Source organism: Eucyclogobius newberryi, unplaced genomic scaffold (assembly GCF_026437365.1).
Source record: "Eucyclogobius newberryi isolate DKJ021-1_F unplaced genomic scaffold, fEucNew1.0.hap1 SCAF_7, whole genome shotgun sequence".
NCBI classification, from domain to species: Eukaryota; Metazoa; Chordata; class Actinopteri; order Gobiiformes; family Gobiidae; genus Eucyclogobius; species Eucyclogobius newberryi.
This window is the reverse complement of record NW_027316389.1, coordinates 14,218,243-14,237,546: the sequence shown is the minus strand read 5'-3', so window position 1 is coordinate 14,237,546 and position 19,304 is coordinate 14,218,243. Positions and strand designations below refer to the sequence as shown.

The following is a 19,304-nucleotide window of genomic DNA, read 5'->3' as shown; positions in this document are numbered from 1 at the left end:
ATGACATGATAATTATTCATGGAATAAGGAAATGTGCCATAAAGACTCTATCAAGTGTTACATAAACTATTGGGGAAAAAGAAAAAATCTCAGAAGTTACCATACTGCAAGAAGAATTGGATTATATAATAATAAATAATAGATAAATAGCAATAGCTAAATGTACTACGTAAATTAGGAGCTAAAAGTCTCACAAAGTAAACAGAACAGCCGAAGAAAATGCAGTGAGGAGAAGTTATTTAAGTCACACAGGAGGTGAATTTGAAAGAAAACATTACATTTAAAGATGATTTTGATTTAAAAATCTTAAAGATTTGATTTTTAGACTGTTGGTTCTAATTATCCATGAAGCACATGGCTTAGCGCATGGTGCAAGGGAGGAGGTTAAGAGACAATTAGACACCAACCAGAGACAATATTTACTTTGAACTACTTTCAAAACTTGAACAGAAGAGATGCATAATCTGTTGCCAAGTTTGTGTGTAGTGAAGTTTTGTGTAGACAATCATAAGGAGGTGGAGCCTGTCAAACAGAATCTTTCTGGAGAAAGACAGAATTTGTGAATAATAAAAACTGAAGGGAATTTTAACTGAATAAATTTAGATCCGATTGGATTTAAGGGGATTTAATTGGATTAAACTACATAGAAGAGTAGATTAATTTAGGAAATAAATTAGAAATGGTGTTTTGGGGAAAATCATCTAGCAAAATAGAGGTTTGAACTGGGAGAGAGCTTCCACTGACATTGATAACGTTCAAGGGAGTTTCACGATTGCAAATGAAACCACATGAGTGGTGATGGGTCCACATTGACATATTATGTCAACGCTGCGTTTGCACTAGTGGTAAGAACCATAGTTTAGAGCTATTAGAGAACAGATGCAAGCAGAGGTTAAATATATGAGAGTAGTATTAGAGAAATTATCTACAGACGTTGCAGACAAATCAGTCTGAAAGGGGAAAACAAGAGAGAAGGTTACTAAAATTGAAGTAACTGTGGGGAAAATAGTGGTGACATTGGAACAGAAATAAATCTCTATACTGAAAGGAAATAATTGGGGAGAGATGATCAAATTAATACGGAAGGATCAGAGAAGGTTTATTGTCTACAATAATGGGAGAAATCTTTAGATTAGAATAAATTGGGCAGTAGAAAATTAAAGGGGAAGACAAAATTATAGATTGGTGCTGTTTAGAAATGGTTGCATCAATGATTACATTAATGATTAAGTACAAGATGACTCTGTGAGTGAAAGTCAACGTTGACATCAACATTAACTAGGACAACAGCAAAGATGAAGTTGTCTGTTATAACAGCAAGAACATTGACTATTACATCAACAGCTAAAATGGAAATGGGGTTTAGAATTAGTTAATAGTAAATTAGATTAACTCAAAAGGAGTTATCGTTCATGGTGATGGTTCCTTAAAGGGGATGCATGCACATGATCATGAATGATGGTTAGCCTATCACTCAAATAGGGGGAGTGTTGTGGTTTAAGGGAGGAGTACATTACAGTACATTACCTTACATACATTTTTACATTTATGTTCTATTGTTTTTGTCTTTATACATTTCATGATTGTTTGACTTATTCAATTTGTTAAAGACATTATATTATCACATTTATATATATATTCTGTGCACATAAAAAATAAAAACTGTTTAGAGAATGTTTTTACATGAAAAGTTGCAAGAAGCAAGATACTGGTCAGTTATTTTTGTTCCCAGGACGCGGCTGAAATGCTGTTAAAAGGGACAATGGACATGGACAATAACTGGAGTGGACATGGAGAATATCAGCGGAGAACGCTTGAGCTGGACATCACAACAAACACCTTTGAAGACAACATGTCCTCGCTGAGGAGTGGTGAAAAATGAAGGGAGAATTTTCAGAGGTTTAAATAAATAGTTTAAATTTGTGAAATGCTGAAATAAGTGATATTCAGGGGTTGATGTTTTGTTGATAATCCAGTGTTGATGTTTAGAATGTGCGGTGACATGAATATCCTCACACAGTAACAATTAAAGATAGATTCAATTGGATTATAACCTAAATAATTGAAAGCAAAATTTATTTCTAAATTTATTGTTAACATTCTCAAACGAGTGAGGCTGTTTAGGTCATCAGAAAGACATGACCGAGGAGAACCAAAATGGGTGGTAGCCAGCCGTTTAAGAACAACTGACGGTTGGTGCCGCGAGAGAATTTTTCCCGACTAGAAAAAAGTAAGACAGAAATAGTGGGGGTTTTTCGCTCTCGTGCTCGCCTGGTCGTGTTAGTTAATTAATTGCTTAATTAAAGGGAGGAATATGAAGTATCTGAAAACTGCATAGGAATGTGTAGGATAAACAGGAGAGGCTTCCTGGTAGAAAAACAGGAAATTTGGTTGAGTGACGGGGCGATGAAGAATGTGTAGGTTAATTTTCTGACCTCTCCTGAGTGTAAGACGATAGCCTTAAAATTGCATACAGCTGGACTCATGGGGGGCCCAGGATCACCAGGGGTTTTTTCTTTGTCTTGGAAAGGTATAAAAGCGCCTCGATTCGGAGGAACGGGGTCCTTTCTCAATTCGGCTAAGAGGGGACCCAGATTTGTCGACATCTGTATTTGACTGCTGCTTATTCATGATTAAAACCATTTTCTAAATCACGAAGCAGTGTCAAGCGCGTTGTCTTTTGTCTACCCAACGCACCTTCGAAACACCACCTCTGGAGAGGCACCACACATGTAATGGGAAATATAAATCAGAAAACAGACAAGTGAATAGATTTGACTGGGGCTTATACTTACAAAGCGTATTGTTAATGGCTGCCAGAAGGAGGACAAATGGAGAAAGTGCCACATACAGCAGATGCACCATATGTTCCATCCATCCATCCATCTTCTGCCGCTTTATCCGGGGCCGGGTCGCGGGGGCAGCAGTCTGAGCAGGGACTCCCAGACTTCCTTCTCCCCAGACACTTCCTCTAACTCCTCCGGGGGGATCCCGAGGCGTTCCCAGGCCAGCCGAGAGACATAGTCTCTCCAGCGTGTCCTGGGTCTTCCCCGGGGCCTCTTCCCGGTGGGACATGCCTGAAACACCTCCCGAGGGAGGCGCCCAGGAGGCATCCGAAACAGATGCCCGAGCCACCTCAGCTGGCTCCTCTCGACGTGGAGGAGCAGCGGCTCTACTCCGAGCTCCCCCCGTGTGACCGAGCTCCTCACCTTATCTCTTTTTTTACAAGCAACCATATGTTGCTTGTAAAAAAAAAAGAAAAAAAGAAACTATTAAAAGTCACAGGAACATAAGAAAAGTATATAAATAATAAAAAAAAAACACAACAGTCTTCAATTCAAGGTCTTTTTGTAAATTAATCCAAGGCTTATTTTCCAAGCTCTATGTCTGAGGCTGCGAGTAGTTGGGATGAGGAGGGAAGCGGGTAATTAATGACTGAGGTACTTCGTTTTCAACAGAATGGCTTTAAATAATATGTACCAATGTTGTTTTCTACAAATTGACAGTGATGTCCAACCAACTAAATCATGTGGTTGAATTCATAAGACTTTACTGAACACATGGCCAACAAACCCCTCAATCTGTAGAATACAAATCTTAGTATATTGTTTTTCTAACCATTTACAGTTTAGTGACTTGAGCCATGGTCAGAGTTAACAAAGTAAAGTTAATTGTGAGGTCATGACATTTCCAGTGTTCGATTTGCAGTTTGCTGTTTTGAAAATAGACCACATCCTATTTTATCATGTTTTATCATGCACAGCTCAAAGCTAATTATCCGCAGCAGAATAAACAAAGACCAAAAAGCCTGACTGACCTTGAATCATCAGCGGAAATATAAATGGGAGTGCAGGATGTTTTGACCCTGGTTAAAATGTATATTAGAGAGAATCACTGAGCTGTAAAAATCATCCAATTGCAATAATGTTAACCATTTACATGGTACAATTTACTTGTCTACTTTTGAGATAAACGTCAAGATTATCTGGTTTATCAATAACACTTACAACATAATTTTAAGTGTTAGAAAATAAGCAATAATTGAACTTTTCTGTGCATAATCAAAAACAACAAGCCATAGTGTTTTTTTTTAATCAATAGTCATATATTAGAAACATGAATGAAAGAAAATTACTGTTTGGCCGTGGTGTCAATAATCGTGAATAATTAGAAAATGGTGATGTTCGTTTCACCATTTTCTGAATAAAACATAGACATGAGAGGTAAATGCATGCATAGATAAAGGGTTAGGATTAATCCAAACTTCCTTTTTTCGTTTAACCTCATTGTTTTAGCCTCTCAGACAGATTTACCTTCAACTACCTTCCAAATATTTACTCACGCAAACGTAAATTATGAGGCCCAGCAAGATGATGTCAAAGGTCACGAGAACTTCAGATTCAAGTGTCTCGTATTGCTTTATTCCTCAGTCTTTAAGAAGGATGACTTTAATTAACAGCTGTTTTGATGTTGAGCACATCAAGAAAGTATGCATGTAAAAAAATATTGTAGAGCAACTATAAAGCAGGATATTTGTCTACAATCTAAACCAAGCTTTACTATAATATGTAAGTATAGAGACCCAATAGGGCAGGTTTGCTCCCAAAATAAACTTTGCGTCTCAGAATAAGAAACTGTGATTTGCCTCAGGAGAAATCTACAAATGGCATTGCAACAACTCACTAACTCCTCAAGCTTCAAACACCCGCATAACAATTCAAAAAGGAAAAGAATACAAAGTAAGGTTCTGCGCTAACCTTGAACGGCGGAAAAATACTCCCCATTGCACCAACTCACAAGTCACCCTCAATAGAAACAATGTTACAGTAAACCCAGGCCGCTTCTGCAGGCGCTAAACCGTTCTGAAAACAGAGACGTGTGTGTTTGAGATGAGCCTGGCCTGAATGTGGTGCACAAGTGGGACCGACACCCACATTTTCACGTTCTGTTCCGCTGCAACACATTCAGGTATGGAAATCTCTGGAGAAGAGCAGGTCTATTATTCTAATTTTTCAACACTGAAAGGTTCATGTTTGTCTGCATTCCTTGTATCTGCAGTAGATCTGGCTCGGAACAGTCGCCTTTGTCCACTGCATGTTTTTCCATTATCGTGTGTGTTTTTGAAAATAGCTTCACCACATGCTCCTTCCCCCGAGACTCCAGCTAAAGCAGATGGCAGTTTAAATGTAAAATATGTTCAGGGAACCTGTTGAGAGACATTACTTATTTTCAAATTCTGTACAAAAGAAATGCGGTGTGGTTAGTGGGCAGAATAGTATTTCACAAAATCAAAGAATTCTTTTTTTTTATCTCACTAAAGCTGCACTCTTCCACATGGCATGAAGTTACGTGTGAAAGGGCCTTAAGTAAACTCATTATATTGCAGATGCCTTCATTTAAGCGTCTGGGTGAGAACTGTCTGCCCATTCACTGTTTGGAAGCGATTTGTGTCGTCAATTATCTCCGGTGAAGCCTGGATTAATTTGGTTTGTAAAGTGCATAAATGCTGCCATCAGCATGAATCAAGCAGAGAAGGCTTTAAAGGGACAAAACAGTACTTTAAAAATACAAAACATGCTGACATAGGAGCAAAAGCAATTATTTATCATTGTGCAAATGTGTGTCAGTCCCTCCTGAAAATTTTGCATAATTTCTCTCGTTTTTTAGAGGTTAAGAAGAATCATATTTTATTCTCTGCATTTCCTTTTAATTCACCTTTTCCAGTGTTTCCCAAACTGGACCTTAACCTTAACCTGAGTCTGTACTTGAAAAAAAAAAATTAACCACTGATATTCTTTTGTTTTCATCATTCCATTGTGGTTGAAAAAATAATAAAGGATGACAATGAAGGGTCTTTTTGCAAATTCTTATGAATGCATAAAAGTATAAAGGTGCTAATCAACGATCCTTGCCAGGACAGCACAAGTCTGCTCAGAGAGAGTTGTGTTTGTCAGGCCAAAGAGTAACTGCCGTAACATTTTGACACTTGGCTCTTGTTCCTTCCTGTTGCTGACGGGGAGGAAACGATAACAATTCAAGGTCCAGTTGCAAATGAGAAGTGAGAGTGCGAAAAAATTATTTGTAGACGGTCATAGGGGTCACAGACGGACTCAAAATAAGACCTTGTTCCTCTTCTTGACACACATAGACATCTTAAAGTATTTGTACAATGGTCGAACCAGACATGCGATTGATCTTAATGTAAAGTGAAATACAAATAAAAATATAGAAGATTATAACAAGTAATAACAATGTTTCACTCACACCATCTCGTCATATGGATCTCATTAGATTGAAGGAGACTTGTCTTCTCGAGTGATGTAAGGGTTTGAAATGATGTAATTGATGCTCGTCGGTGGTGCAGTGGTTTAAGGTGATGCACGTGTGTGGTTTTGGTTCAATTCCCAGGCTCGATTATTTGCCTTCTCTCTTCTCATTTCATGCTACAGCTGTTGGCATTATTCTGCTCATACAATGTAGATTTCAGTTCTGTTGACATTGTCCTAAATACATATAGAAATTACCATTGCTATATGTATTTAGAGCAATGTCAACAGTCCACATATATTAACACACAGTTTGCAGTATATTCAACCGGGACCAAGACGTATGAAGAACATGAAAGGACAAAGGGTTTTATGTTGTAGGATGTGGCTTATGGGTATAAAAGCACAAAGTTCAAACATGGGACACCACAGGGGAAATATGTGGAATCAGAACAGTAACAAGCCATTGAACTATAACATAATTACAAGTGTATGCATTAGTATTAATTTCTACATACAGTGTGTGCAGCTTATCAGTAAAATTTGCAAATGTCTGGCCTTTTCCTTGTGCATCTGTGTTCAGTATTTGGGTTTGATAGACGACAAAAACTGCACATGTGTTTGATCATTCTTATTGGAAAGTGTCTCCGATGTTATGGTGCCCCTTGTCTTTTTCATTGCAGGACAGTCCACTGTTTGAATGACACGTTATGCCACCAGCTTTCAGTAAAAAAAACAAATACAGAAAATTTAAAAAATCAGCAATTAGTATGTTTGTTGTTGTTTGTTTTTATTTAATTGCACAGGTGGACTCGGCATATAATACCTATGGAGATGTTATACAGACCTTGGTTCAATATAGCACATTACAGAGCTGCATAGGAGTGCATCTTTACTATAGACTGTACGGTAATGAGGACAAAGACAGAGACTGCAGGGCTATTATTCACACAAAAGAAAAGCTGCACGAGTAGCCTTTAATCTCCAATCAAGTGCCAAGGAGTCTGTTGAACCAAGTAAAAATTAGGGTCTTACTCAATAGGCTGAGAGATATCATCTAATATAGACCTCTAGGCTACCACTTAAGGCTTTATCTTATTCTGAAAAGACAAACACCTGAAAAGAATGCCCATTTACCCACTTCTTAAATTAGGCCCACAGTAGCTGCTAAAGCCAATTCTGTGACAGTCACTGTGACATTGTTGCATCATATTAAGAAACTCAAGCAAGCACAAGAATATGACACACAAAAATGTACAACTAATTACTTACTTTTGTTTTAATTAAACCTTGTTTTATTGTCCACATCTTCTTATTTAGTTACAAAGATAGAGCGTAGATAGATATGTGTCTGAGTTTCAAAGATTCCTAGTCTAAATAGGACTTTTATTGTAGACCGCCTAAATTGAATTTTAATTTATTTGATTTATACAGGGGAAGACCTAAATGAGAGAAGCTCCCGATTTCATGAGACCTGTGGGATTCAAAACTATGTAGCGACCTGCAGATAACCTGTGAGCATTGCCATGGTGACAGGAATGTCGGCTATTACGCTATTTGTTATTATAGCACCACCCCCTTTTTTAGAGGTCCACAAACCTTGTATTTGGGACAAGGAGAGGCTTCTTGTAAATGGGATTAAAATGAACTTTCTGGAGACATTTTCTCTCTCTTAAAACTCAACATGAAAGACTGGTGTTTTATTAAAGTATTATCTGGCTGCAGACTTTATCCACAAGATTAATTTACTGCATAACGTTGTTCTGCATGTTCATTTAACTGTTTTATGGCTCTTCTTGTTGTTTACCTGTGTAACTGTGTGGCCTTGTTAATGTTCAAACTAGGCTTGTTTAAACGGCTGAAATCTTCACCTGGATCATTGGCGAGAGCAGGTGGCTGAAGCTGAGGGGTGAAGAAACCCTGGAATCAGCAGCTGCCACCGAATTGAATGTACCGCCATGTTGGGCGCTGGGGGCTTGACCAGAACACTCCTCAATCCCGAGAACAGCCTGACGAACTCAGGTCACTCAGCGTCATGGTGAACGGACATATTTTGCGTTTGTTTGAAGTGTGGCACTGAATAAAACTTTGTGAATGCTCCTGTGTCTCTCATGGACTGACACGCATATCACATGAGAAAAACACAATGAACTCACAAGAAAGGGTACGCTCATTCTTTATCTATTGTGAAAATGACTTGTAGCTTTATAAAATTAGGCCGATATGATGAAGAGAGAGGAGGAGGAATGGTGCAGAACATTACGTTTCTAATCAAAACAGGTCCTTTCAATAAATCGATACAATCTAATAATTGTTTTAATCAAATTGGTTAAGAGAGTATACACCTGGTTACTTATTAGCTTCTCCAAGAGTTTTGAGATTGGACAGAAATATTCAAATTATTTTTCAGCAAAAAAATGTCTGAATCCTTTATGCAAGGGGAGAACAAAATCAGTTTTCCATAGTAATGGAATTCTTTCAGTGTAATTGTGAGAGTTAAATTTATACTGGATCAGATAACAATAGCAACCTAGGTTCAAGGGTGTTTTTTTTTTATCTATAGAGAGCAAAATATTTAATAATTCATACTGTGTAAAGGGTTTAAGGAAAAATACTTGAGATTCTGCTCTATTCTTGTGTATCGGAGTAACAGCAATAAATGAAGCAGTATCATCAATGATGTTAACAGTGCTAGTTAAACGAATCGCAAATATTTTGTTTTCGTTGTCGGACTAAGTGAATTTTAAAATAATATCATTTGGTAAAGAGGGAGCAGAATTTTGCCAGAATTTGGCAGAATTACCCTGTATTTCAGTGAAATTATTGATAGAGTAGTAGAGTAGAAACATAGTTATTGTGCTTATGACAAAACTGCTGCCAATCTGCTGCTGATTTGGTTGCCTTGGCTACTCCTCAGGCTTTGTTCCGCTCTCGAGATAATGCTGCAATGTCTGTAAAAAAACAGGGATTATTTTTATTTTTAACCCTGACCCTTTGAAGAGGGACATGTTTATCAGTGATATCATTAAATGCTTTCATCAAAAAGGTCAACACTGTGTTGAGCTCTGTAATATAAGTAGTAAAACCAAAGTCACTCTAATACAGATACAGATATGTTTGTTCATTAAAAGGCCCTTGATTTTGAGTTAATTAATTTTGTACTTTGGTAGTTCAGATGTTTGTTGCTCGAGATAATGTCCAATGTTGCTTTAAGTGGGTCTTTAGGGTCAAGTCGCGTGGGAGCAGTAATAAGTTATGTGAGGTTTAACTCATTACAATAGATTTTTAGATTGTCAGACATTTTGGGCAACCAATGAATATTCTCATGCTCACCTACAGATGGGGGACAATAAGAAATACAGCTGTAATTTGTCCAGTATTATTTTTCCCTAATCTCACCTCAAGGGCTATAAATTCAAAACTCTTTGATTTAGAGACTTTGTTGCTTACAGATGCGGTAAAACAAGACTTTAAAATGTTGCTACTCCACCTCCTTTACTGGGTCTATCACAACAAAATCTATTTTAATTGTCCAAGAAATGTCAGCATTTGAGATTTTGGAGGTTAGCCATGTTTCAGAGAATACAAATACATCAGGGTTGATTGTCAGGTTGACTAAATGTAGATTCAGATCAGTGTTTTGAATTATCAAATGGAGTATTTGCCAGGGGCAGGCTTTTTAATGTTGATTACATATTATTTGAGTCTTGTCAGGTTGAGCTATGACTAGTTTTTGGTTATTGTTAATTGAATAATTTATTAAAATAAAATAGAAGCTGTTACCAAAACATAAAATGGCAACATAAACCTACATTATTATTAATTACAGTTTATTTTCAGTGGGAACTAGGAACCACATATAATGATCGAGGGGCTCGTTTAAGTGCCGGAAATTGTCCGACGCTTAAAAGTTTCCGGGTTTGAAGTTTACCCATAAAAGTTTAGATACATGCACGCTTTTTACCTCGGGAATGTGGATTATATTGTCGAAAATCCCTCGTATCTGTTCTGGATTAAGTAGACAAATCATTGGAGAGATATTTTCTGGTAAACAAATCTCACAGAGGCTAGTTTTGTGATGCCAGTTTGCGTTTTGTTTGGCTCGTTGTGCACTGCGTTTTGACATAAGTAAACAATGACATGCACCTCTCTAGTTTCTGTTTGTTTTTACGTGCCTGTAAAACAACAAAAGGTAGTATTACATTACGTGGTTGTCACTCTGATGTCCGAAGATTTATTTTAGAAAACACGGAAGTTGTGGGTGACCAGTCATTGACCCCTGAGATCCGCCTGAGGCTTTTCACTCCAAAATGTAAATTCTGGAACGAAAGGCCTGAATTGTGGCCTTTTAATGACCCTTACTGGGCAATTTATTGGCCCGGGGGTCAGGCTATTTCGAGGTAAGTCGTAAATATTTCACAAATGTGTTCTGTTGTTTAAAGGCTAATGGTGTTCTGCTTGTTCTTCAGATACTTGATGGATAATCCAGAGGTATGCAGAGGCAAAGCTGTGTTGGACCTGGGAAGTGGATGTGGAGCTTCAGCGATTGTTGCCAAGAAGTGTGGCGCTAAACACGTCACTGCCAACGATATTGACACTGGTAAATCACTTCACTCATGTGTAGAATAATCAGGTTTTGGACCAAAGTCTCAAAAGAGGATACAAAGAAAATTAAATGCATTTTTCTAAGAGAGGTTTTATGAGTTGTCACAATAACGCAGCAACATCAAGTTAATATTTATAAAGCAACGCTCTAAAACGGATGACTTAACAAATATTTGTATTGGCAGCACAACTTTGACAGTCTTTTGTGCACATCAACTCTAGGAGATAACATCCAATCCAACTCAATTGACAATTTGTTGCATGTCATTCCCCAGTTTCATCCCTATTTCGTGCTGCACTGTCGTGTCGAATGAAGACGAAAACATTAAAAGATTCCATGGATTTCAGAACATGTTTGTAGATTTTTCTATAAAAAGATATATTTTGCTCTTTGCAAGAGATTCTGTTGTCAAAATAATTGCAACAATTTGAAAACTTGAATAGTGATTTTGATTAGATTGTGATTTATTGTGCTTCCCTAATGTATTTATTTGTTTCAAACACGTAGACTTAAAATTAGTCATACATATAGAAATTAAGTTAAAATACATCTCACATGTTCGAAAGGGAGTAGGAAGATGTAAAACCTATATGAACCTACCCCCGTTCGTTATGAGTTATAATAATGATGTAATAAAGGTTATACTATAGTAGAAAAAGCTTCAGTTGTAGTCATCTGGACTCAGTTTGAAAAAATAGACGTTTCGACTCTCATCCAAGAGTCATTGTCAATAACAGAATTTAGGTCGAGAACTCCGATATTAATACTGTTCTGTGGTAAGACCCGCCCATTGGGAGGAGCCTTCCTGAAGTAGAAAGAGTTGTTTGTTTCAACAGAAACTCCCCCCTTGTAACTACCGAGCTAACCTATTCAGAATTTTAATGGGCTATTAGAAACCTCTTTGTCTTTGTGAGACCCTGGCTCAACCACCCTGAGTACCTGATTAGCATCTGAATGTCCTCTACCTTTCCAGGGGTTCAGTAACCCATTATAAATAACAGGAAGATTAAACCTTAGCCCTCCATTTCTGTTTAAAGAAGGTCTTACTTTTTTAACAAAAATAGCTTCCTTAACTCCTCTTTCAAACCATCTTTTCTCCCTGCTTAAAACCTTCACATCACCGTCTTCAAACGAGTGATTAGAGGCTTCAAGGTGGAGATGCACGGCGCTCTGTGGTCCTGAACTTGTATTTCTTCTGTGCTGATAAAGCCTCTTGTGTAGAGGCTGTTTCGTCTCACCTATGTAACGTTCTTTACAAGGTTATACTAGCAATTTTCACATTCTTCATACCTTTTGAGAATTACTTTATTTTCTTTTGAATTGTATCATGTTTGGACATTGCCTGACTTCTGCACTGAGCTTGTTCCAAAGTTTTACTCCATTAGTCGTTATGGACATCTGTTTTATTGTTTACCGTTCTATTGTCTTAAGTTGCAGGACTCGTGACCATTATGAACTCGGAACTGAACAACCTGGAGCCTCCTGTCTGTGTGGCCGACAACATGATCAGTTCCGAGCCCGAGCCCTTTGACCTGATTCTCCTGGGAGACATGTTTTATGACGAGACTCTGGCCACAACTCTTCACGCGTGGTTGGATCTCTGCATCAGAACTCACAAAACTGCGGTGCTTATCGGGGACCCAGGGAGAGCTGCGTTTGAGGCGAACGCCATTCATCAACATCTGCATCAAGTGGCCCAGTATGAACTTCCACAGTCAGTGAGAGAAGAGAACTACGGGTTAAGCTACAGCAGTGTTTGGCGCTACAGACCTAGATTTTAAAGTAAATAATTGTATCACATACGATTGTACAGCCGCACAAGGACAAGGCCTCCAGCTCGGTGTCTGTTGACAATACTATACAGATAGCTCAATCTATGGCCTGTGTTATCTTGGACTTGAAAGGACAATACTGCAGAGGGTTTATAATTCTGCTTGCCATAATAAATACATTTCACCTGTATTAAACTTCCAAAGTCTAGGCTTCAATTCTTGTATTGCCCTTGTGTTTTTTAGAGTGTTTCATCACACATTTGCATGTACAGATAATTTTGTAATAAAGGGAACACTGCATTAATGAGACTGACTAAACATAAAAAATATGAAGGCATTAATCTGAGACATTTAAGGGAAATTTAGCACATGCTAACTCTGGTGCAGCTCTTTTAAGTACAATGTATTTGTTCATGGTCCCTTATAAGTCAAGAACAATATGAAGTCCATTTCGGCATAGTAGGTTCTTCTGATAAACAATTTCATGTTATCGCTTTCTTGCTTCTTGCTGGCTGCTGGGAGTGTCAAGGTCTCTCTTCCTCAGTCCAGCTGCCATGTTTCCCAAAGAACACGCTGAATACTTTTAATGGCCTCTGTCCAGTAGGGGGCCATCTTGCAGAAACTGTCCAACAGATGCTTTCCCACAAGCTCCAGTTATCATGTACAGCAATATACTGAAGTTCTTTAATTCAAGTGGTCGAATAATGTTTTTCCATGTAAAACAGATATTAGGGATACTTATTAACAAGTTTCTCTTTACACGGATCTGAAGTGTTCAAGGCACATTTCAAATTATTCCACATTGAAAACGGGAGTTTATGATGTGACCCAGCAGGAGTTTTTGTTGATAAGACAAGAATGCAATAGATAATTTGTCAAAGTTGATGCCGAGCTCTAAATCTACAGCCCACACGCAGCCAAAATAATGTTTCAGTTTGTTACTTGAAAACCGGTGTTGTACTCCCAAGGAAATAAGTTTAGATTATCGTTTCTGAAATTTGCAGGGTGGTTATTCCCAATTGTGGGTGTATGTTTCAATCAAAATGTTAGAAAATTATACATCGTTGCATGTCAGGTATTTATTTAGAAAAATAAAAATGTATACAAAAAAAGCCATGCAAAATTAGGTAACAGGTTTGAATATCAAACATTTAAAGCTGTAAAAAGTTGGAAATTCAACTACAAATGTTTGGAATGTACATAAATACACCAAAACTTTAAACATGGACAAATATACCTTAATGACGGTTTAAGCACAATGTCAAGTTACAGCCCCCCACAAAAATGTCTTAAGATGATGTCACTGATCTGAAGACCTTCGTCTCATTTTGTGCTTCTTCTGAAACTCCTGAAACAGACCAAGTGACTCTGTGCTTGATGCCGTGCTTTGCACAGGAGACTTATCCCTGGACTCGTGACGCCAGGCTCCTGTGAAGCAGAATTACTTAGTTTTGTTTGCTCACACCACAGTTGGTTAATTTGTCACCCGTCTCACCTTGTGTCTTTAAAACTAGTGTCTTTACCGCCGCTTTACCAGGACTGGTTTTCTCATCTGCTGATAAAAAAAAAAAATGCATGCATGCTTTAATTATTGCTCTGTAAAATAAATGTTCTCAAATTTGGAAGTTCAGCTGTACCTGCAGTAGAATCAGTCATTGAGTCTACGTTCTGGGGCTCGTCCTCAAAGCTGAAAGTACTGGGCAACACATTAAATTTCAAAATATTCTCTTCTAGAGGCTTTACTTCAATATCCAGTTTCTTGATTAAATCCACAGATTTTTCTACACCACGCGTCCTTCTCCTTTTACGATGAAGACCATCATCAGAATCTTTGGCTTTTCTTTTTGAACCTTTGAGCTTAATTTTAGAAGGGGAGGTGAATTTACCAACTATGGCAAAATTCTTATTTTTTTTCCTAATCTTAATGGTGGCAAGTGGGAAGCTTTTCATCCAGTTTTCATGTATCCGTCTTTTCACAGACACTTTGCTCAATGGCTCTTTCTCTTGGTCATTTGTTGAAGGGTTCATGTTAACATAAATCCTTTCAGGAGGCTGCAAAGACTTGTCATACCAACTGTGGCTTCGCCGGGTGTTCTGAGAAGCACATTTTTCTTGCCTTGAGCCAAATAGTGTCAATTCGACACTTGAGATGGAAGCAGTTTTTCTGCATTTTGAGAAGCTCTCAAAAATAGTCTGTGATCTTAAATGAGACGAAGGTTTGAGTTTTTTGGAGGGATGTGATGATGACAAATCCGGAATGTCCTCGTCAGCTTTTTTGCCAAGTTTATTTAAATCATCACTAGGACTGTGTTGTAAGATTGCAGGTTTTTCCATCTTCATTCTACAGTCTTCATTCTGTTCCTTCATTTTCTGCTCCTTTGTACAAGTAGTTTCACTAACAGCATTTTCACTTATATGAAATAAGAGCATCAAAGTGTCTAATGCATTTTTGTCTGAGCTTACTACATGGGGCTCTTCTGCAGATTTAGCAAAGTTTTGTTCATTATCTTTAGACTGGGACGTTTGATCGTCTTTCGAGACTTGGTCTTCATCTTCACTTTCACTTAAAACTAAAATGGCAGACTTGTTGTCAGGACTCCTGCCTTCTTGCATGTCCCCTGTTGCTTTGGGAGGAACAGTAGGACTGTCATCATTTGTCAAGTCAAAAAAATCCATAGTCCAACTATTGTCATCAGCACTGTGTAACTGTGGTTCTTCGTCGTCATTTATCACTTTGCACTTGCATGTTCCCTCTGAAGCCAAACCAAAAACTTTCTCCTTCCATTTTTCAATACAACAAACTGTTTCTAAAGTTGTTGCACTGCATGTTGGCCTCTTGGCATCATTTTGGGCATTTGGTTCAGTTGCTTCTAATTTGGAAGGGCACGCCATTTGTGGGTCCAGTTGTTCAAAGATAACTTTAGCTTTTGCAGGAGATAAAACCTCAATTTGAAATGAGTAACTTGGGTCACTCGACTCCACATTCGGGTCACTCGACTCCACATTCGAGTCACACTGGTTTTCGTCACCGTCTTTTGGGGAATCCGTTTCTGAAAGCTTTGATTCATTTTGGATTTCTACATCGATATTGTTGCTCTTACTGTCCACAGATTTGATGCCCTGGTCCAACTTGTCGCTTTGGGTTACAGCTTCTTCCGAGTTGACAGACTTGAGCCCCGCTTCAGAATTGTCCTGTACTCCTCCTTGGGTGTCTGCATGTTCACCGTACTCCTGACTGCATTTAAAGAAAAAAGGCAGGCCAAACTCCTTATCAATGTCATCAAGCTGGCTGTTAGTGTTTAACCATGACGATATATAGGGGATTTCCTCCTTATAAACTTCATCTTGTTGTAGTACATGGTATTTGGCGTTAAGATCGTTTTGGCTTTTTCGTTGTGATAAAATGACAGTGTCTTCAGTGAGCGTTCTACACACTTCCTTAAACTCCTCAGTTTGATGAAAGAAACCACCAGATCTTGCAGCAATTAGAATGTTTTTCAAGCCACCATTCCAAAATCGTCTGATCAATTCCTTTACTGCTTGTTGTTGGTCAACAGGTTCAATTGTATTTTCAGATTTCTCATTCAAAGAAGCCTCCCTAAGTTTAATTTCTAAATGCAACTTCTCTAGTGTCCATTCAGTGGTTGGAACAGAGGAGAGTGGTTCTTGACATGGTTTCGTCTCTGTCGGAGTCTTCCTATTCACCGAATTCTTTTGCCTTCCAGAAATGTGCGGGGTTTGTGTGATGGGTCCTTTAACCAGTTGAGCGAAAGTTAAGGGGAGATTGGAGAGTCTAGGTGGTGGAGGGTCATCCGTACTTAACATTCGTTTCAGATTTAGTGAGGGGTTTTGGACGTTGGCCTTTTCTGAAGAAACATCACAATCGCTTGTCAGTTTCGGCGACTTCTCTTTTAAACCCGAAGTTTGGAAATTCTTTGTTTGGTCACTAGAGCAAAAACTTGGACTCGATGAAGCGTTTGGAGATGGTTTGCTTGTAGGGGACGGATGGTCGTCCGGTGCGTTTTCTTGCGACAGCGGCAAAACGACAGCTACCGCACGCTGAGCACGACCTGGTGACATGAGCGTTGCGCCATTGGTCGCTTGGCCGGCCAAAACGACGGTCTCGATCTGTTCAAATGCTTCACCCCTGTTGATTTGAGACGCTCGATACAGTGGAGCATTCAGATTCACACTCGGAACACCGTTGATTTTTTTTAAAAACATGGACTCAAGGTTGCCTAATGGTGTGTTTGGGAAGTCATTTGTTGTTGCAATTGTCTGTGGAGGAGCGAGTCTTTTTTTTAACTGGAACCGTTCACTTTTGTTTTCTGTCGGAGAAGGTAACCCCATTGGAGATGCATTGCAATTTGTGGTAAGTATAACGGGCTGCGTCGTCTGCACGGCTCCGTTGCGTGAGACCGCAAGTTGCTGCACATGCTCCTGATTTTGATTGAAATGACAATGCGTTTGAACAGGGACAGCAGTGAGTGAATTGCCCAGACTAGTGGCATTATTCTGAAGAAAAAAAGCACCGTTACATCCACGCAACACTTTAAATGCATTTTTCTGAGGCACACCGTAGTTAGCTTGGTCACTCTGTTTGGTTGTAGAGTTGTTGACAAAAGAGGTAGCGAATTGCGTGACAGGAATAGCCGTGTACTCTTGAACAATTTGTGCGCCGGGTACATGCGAAGAAGCAAGACATAATCTTTTGACAGAAACGGCCTGCGAATAAGACGGCAAAGTCTGAGGACCGCCGGCTGTTTGCGCGGAAGGCTGACTGTACATGCAGCTCTGGAGAGGAGTCTGCTGTTGCATGTTGTACACTGCCTGCGTCGTTGATGCAGAGGTAGGATTTTTCATATGTGCCGTAACATTTTCAGTCCGTGAATTAAGATTTTGATGCATGACCTGTGGTTCATAATATTTAACATTACTAAGGAGCATTGATGACAATAGTGGGGCTGACGTGTTCTGTGCATACATTACATGCTGCTTAAATGCTGCGTTCATGTTGGCGGTCGGGGTGGCAGTGAAAGTTGCATTCTGTGTGGCGTTTGGATAACCTTGGTGACCGCTTGCCGATATTTGATTGTTTGCAGTCAAAATGTTCCGTCTTTGTGTCGACATCTGCTTTGTCCCAACGCCTTGCATGGAAAAGTGGCCAACCATTGCTCCCACTCCATCGTTTGAGGATGGTAAAAAATAAGCCGCTGTGTTGCTCCCATGATTACTGCTCGTGTTGTGGCTTAGATGAGAAGGATGTGTTGATTGTCGACATTGTCCATTAGCCCATGTAGCTCCTTGCATTTTGTTACCTCCAATACAACTTCCTGAAAGATGAGAGAAGAGGAGATCATCAGAGTCTATTATCACTGCTCACATGCACTTTTTACACACAGATGTTTCAGCAAGCTATAGGCCCAATTAAAGAAACATCAACATGTATACGTCACAATTGTCACATTTTCATAGTTCCACTTATTGGTTTATTATAATTAAACTGGTGAGTGAACTCAAGGTGTAGGAAATTATAAGAATAGGAATGATAGAAGAATGATAAGAAGCAGCAACATTGTGTTTTTCTAATAATGTAATTTAATAGTTTGAAAAGGTTTTACTTCCAAGGTAATCAAATAGACACTAGCTTTAATCCGCCTGGAGCCAAGACACATATTTGATCTCATTCTCAGTCTATGGACAGGCTCAGAGGTGGGCAGTAATGAGTTACATTTACCCTAGAAACCTTTTCCAGAAATTGTACATTTTGGAGTAAGTTTTAATACTATACTATGGTTTTAATACTATACTATATCATACTAGATTTAATCCTTATTGAAGTAACAGTATTATCACTTGTCTAAAGTTTTGGTTCTTCTCCACACCGAGTTTGTGAAAATATATAATGAGTTGAACATTTGTGTGTCTTGCACGGCCTTCAGACATGATTTTGTTTATCATATTTGTGTTTATCATTTAGAAATACCAGATGTGGTGCATTATTTTATGTTTTGTCCTTAAAATTGCATTCGCAGTTACTCTTACTTGAGTAATCGTTTCCCCAAATACTTATAACTTATTTGAGTCATTTCTTGGATCACTACTTTTTACCTTTAGTACTGGTAATATTATTTTAAGTAACTTTACTCTTGAGTAAAATCTTTGGCTACTATTCCCACCTCTGAACAAGCCATGTTTCAATATATTTAAAATCAATTTGTGCTAGCATTTTCTGTTGTCCATATAAAGCTTACAAAATCTGTTAAAGGCGTAATGGACGATTTTTCGCCGATTTGAGAACTCAGGCGGAAGTGCGCATGCGCACTCATCCCTGTGCGGAAGCAGAGAAAAGCCTCGCGGCTACTCGTGCGTTTGTTTGTTAGCGCGGCGGATCACATCTCTCGTCTCTGTAGATTTCCGTCTCTTCTGAGTCAGCTCGAACTGTATTACTCGGTCTTAATTTTGTCCCGCACACTGAGGGAACTATATTATGATCCATGCGCTTAGACACACGCAAACGTGCTGCTCTCCTGGGGACGAGCCGACGAGGCTGCAGGTGAGCGGTAGGTGCATCACATCCTATGATTGATACGTGGCAGGACTAATCGGCTGTCCACGCCACAAGGAAATGAGACTCAGATTTGGTGCCAAAAAAACATC

General features: G+C 38.8%; 2 protein-coding genes across 2 annotated transcripts; one reads left to right on the top strand and one right to left on the bottom strand.

Annotated features, from left to right (window-relative positions):
- The first annotated feature begins 10,159 nt into the window (after positions 1-10,159).
- On the top strand, positions 10,160-12,837 carry etfbkmt (electron transfer flavoprotein subunit beta lysine methyltransferase). The gene is made up of 3 exons (XM_072434967.1): positions 10,160-10,666; positions 10,736-10,866; positions 12,304-12,837. Exons 1-3 carry the CDS (start codon positions 10,407-10,409, stop codon positions 12,651-12,653), a joined length of 741 nt encoding a protein of 246 aa, XP_072291068.1. The 5' UTR covers positions 10,160-10,406; the 3' UTR covers positions 12,654-12,837.
- Positions 12,838-13,852: 1,015 nt separating this feature from the next.
- On the bottom strand, positions 13,853-16,868 carry LOC140349344 (uncharacterized). The gene is made up of 3 exons (XM_072435641.1): positions 14,282-16,868; positions 14,140-14,196; positions 13,853-14,072 (listed from the first exon to the last, which is right to left on the bottom strand). Exons 1-3 carry the CDS (start codon positions 16,866-16,868, stop codon positions 13,945-13,947), a joined length of 2,772 nt encoding a protein of 923 aa, XP_072291742.1. The 3' UTR covers positions 13,853-13,944.
- Positions 16,869-19,304: the final 2,436 nt, after the last annotated feature.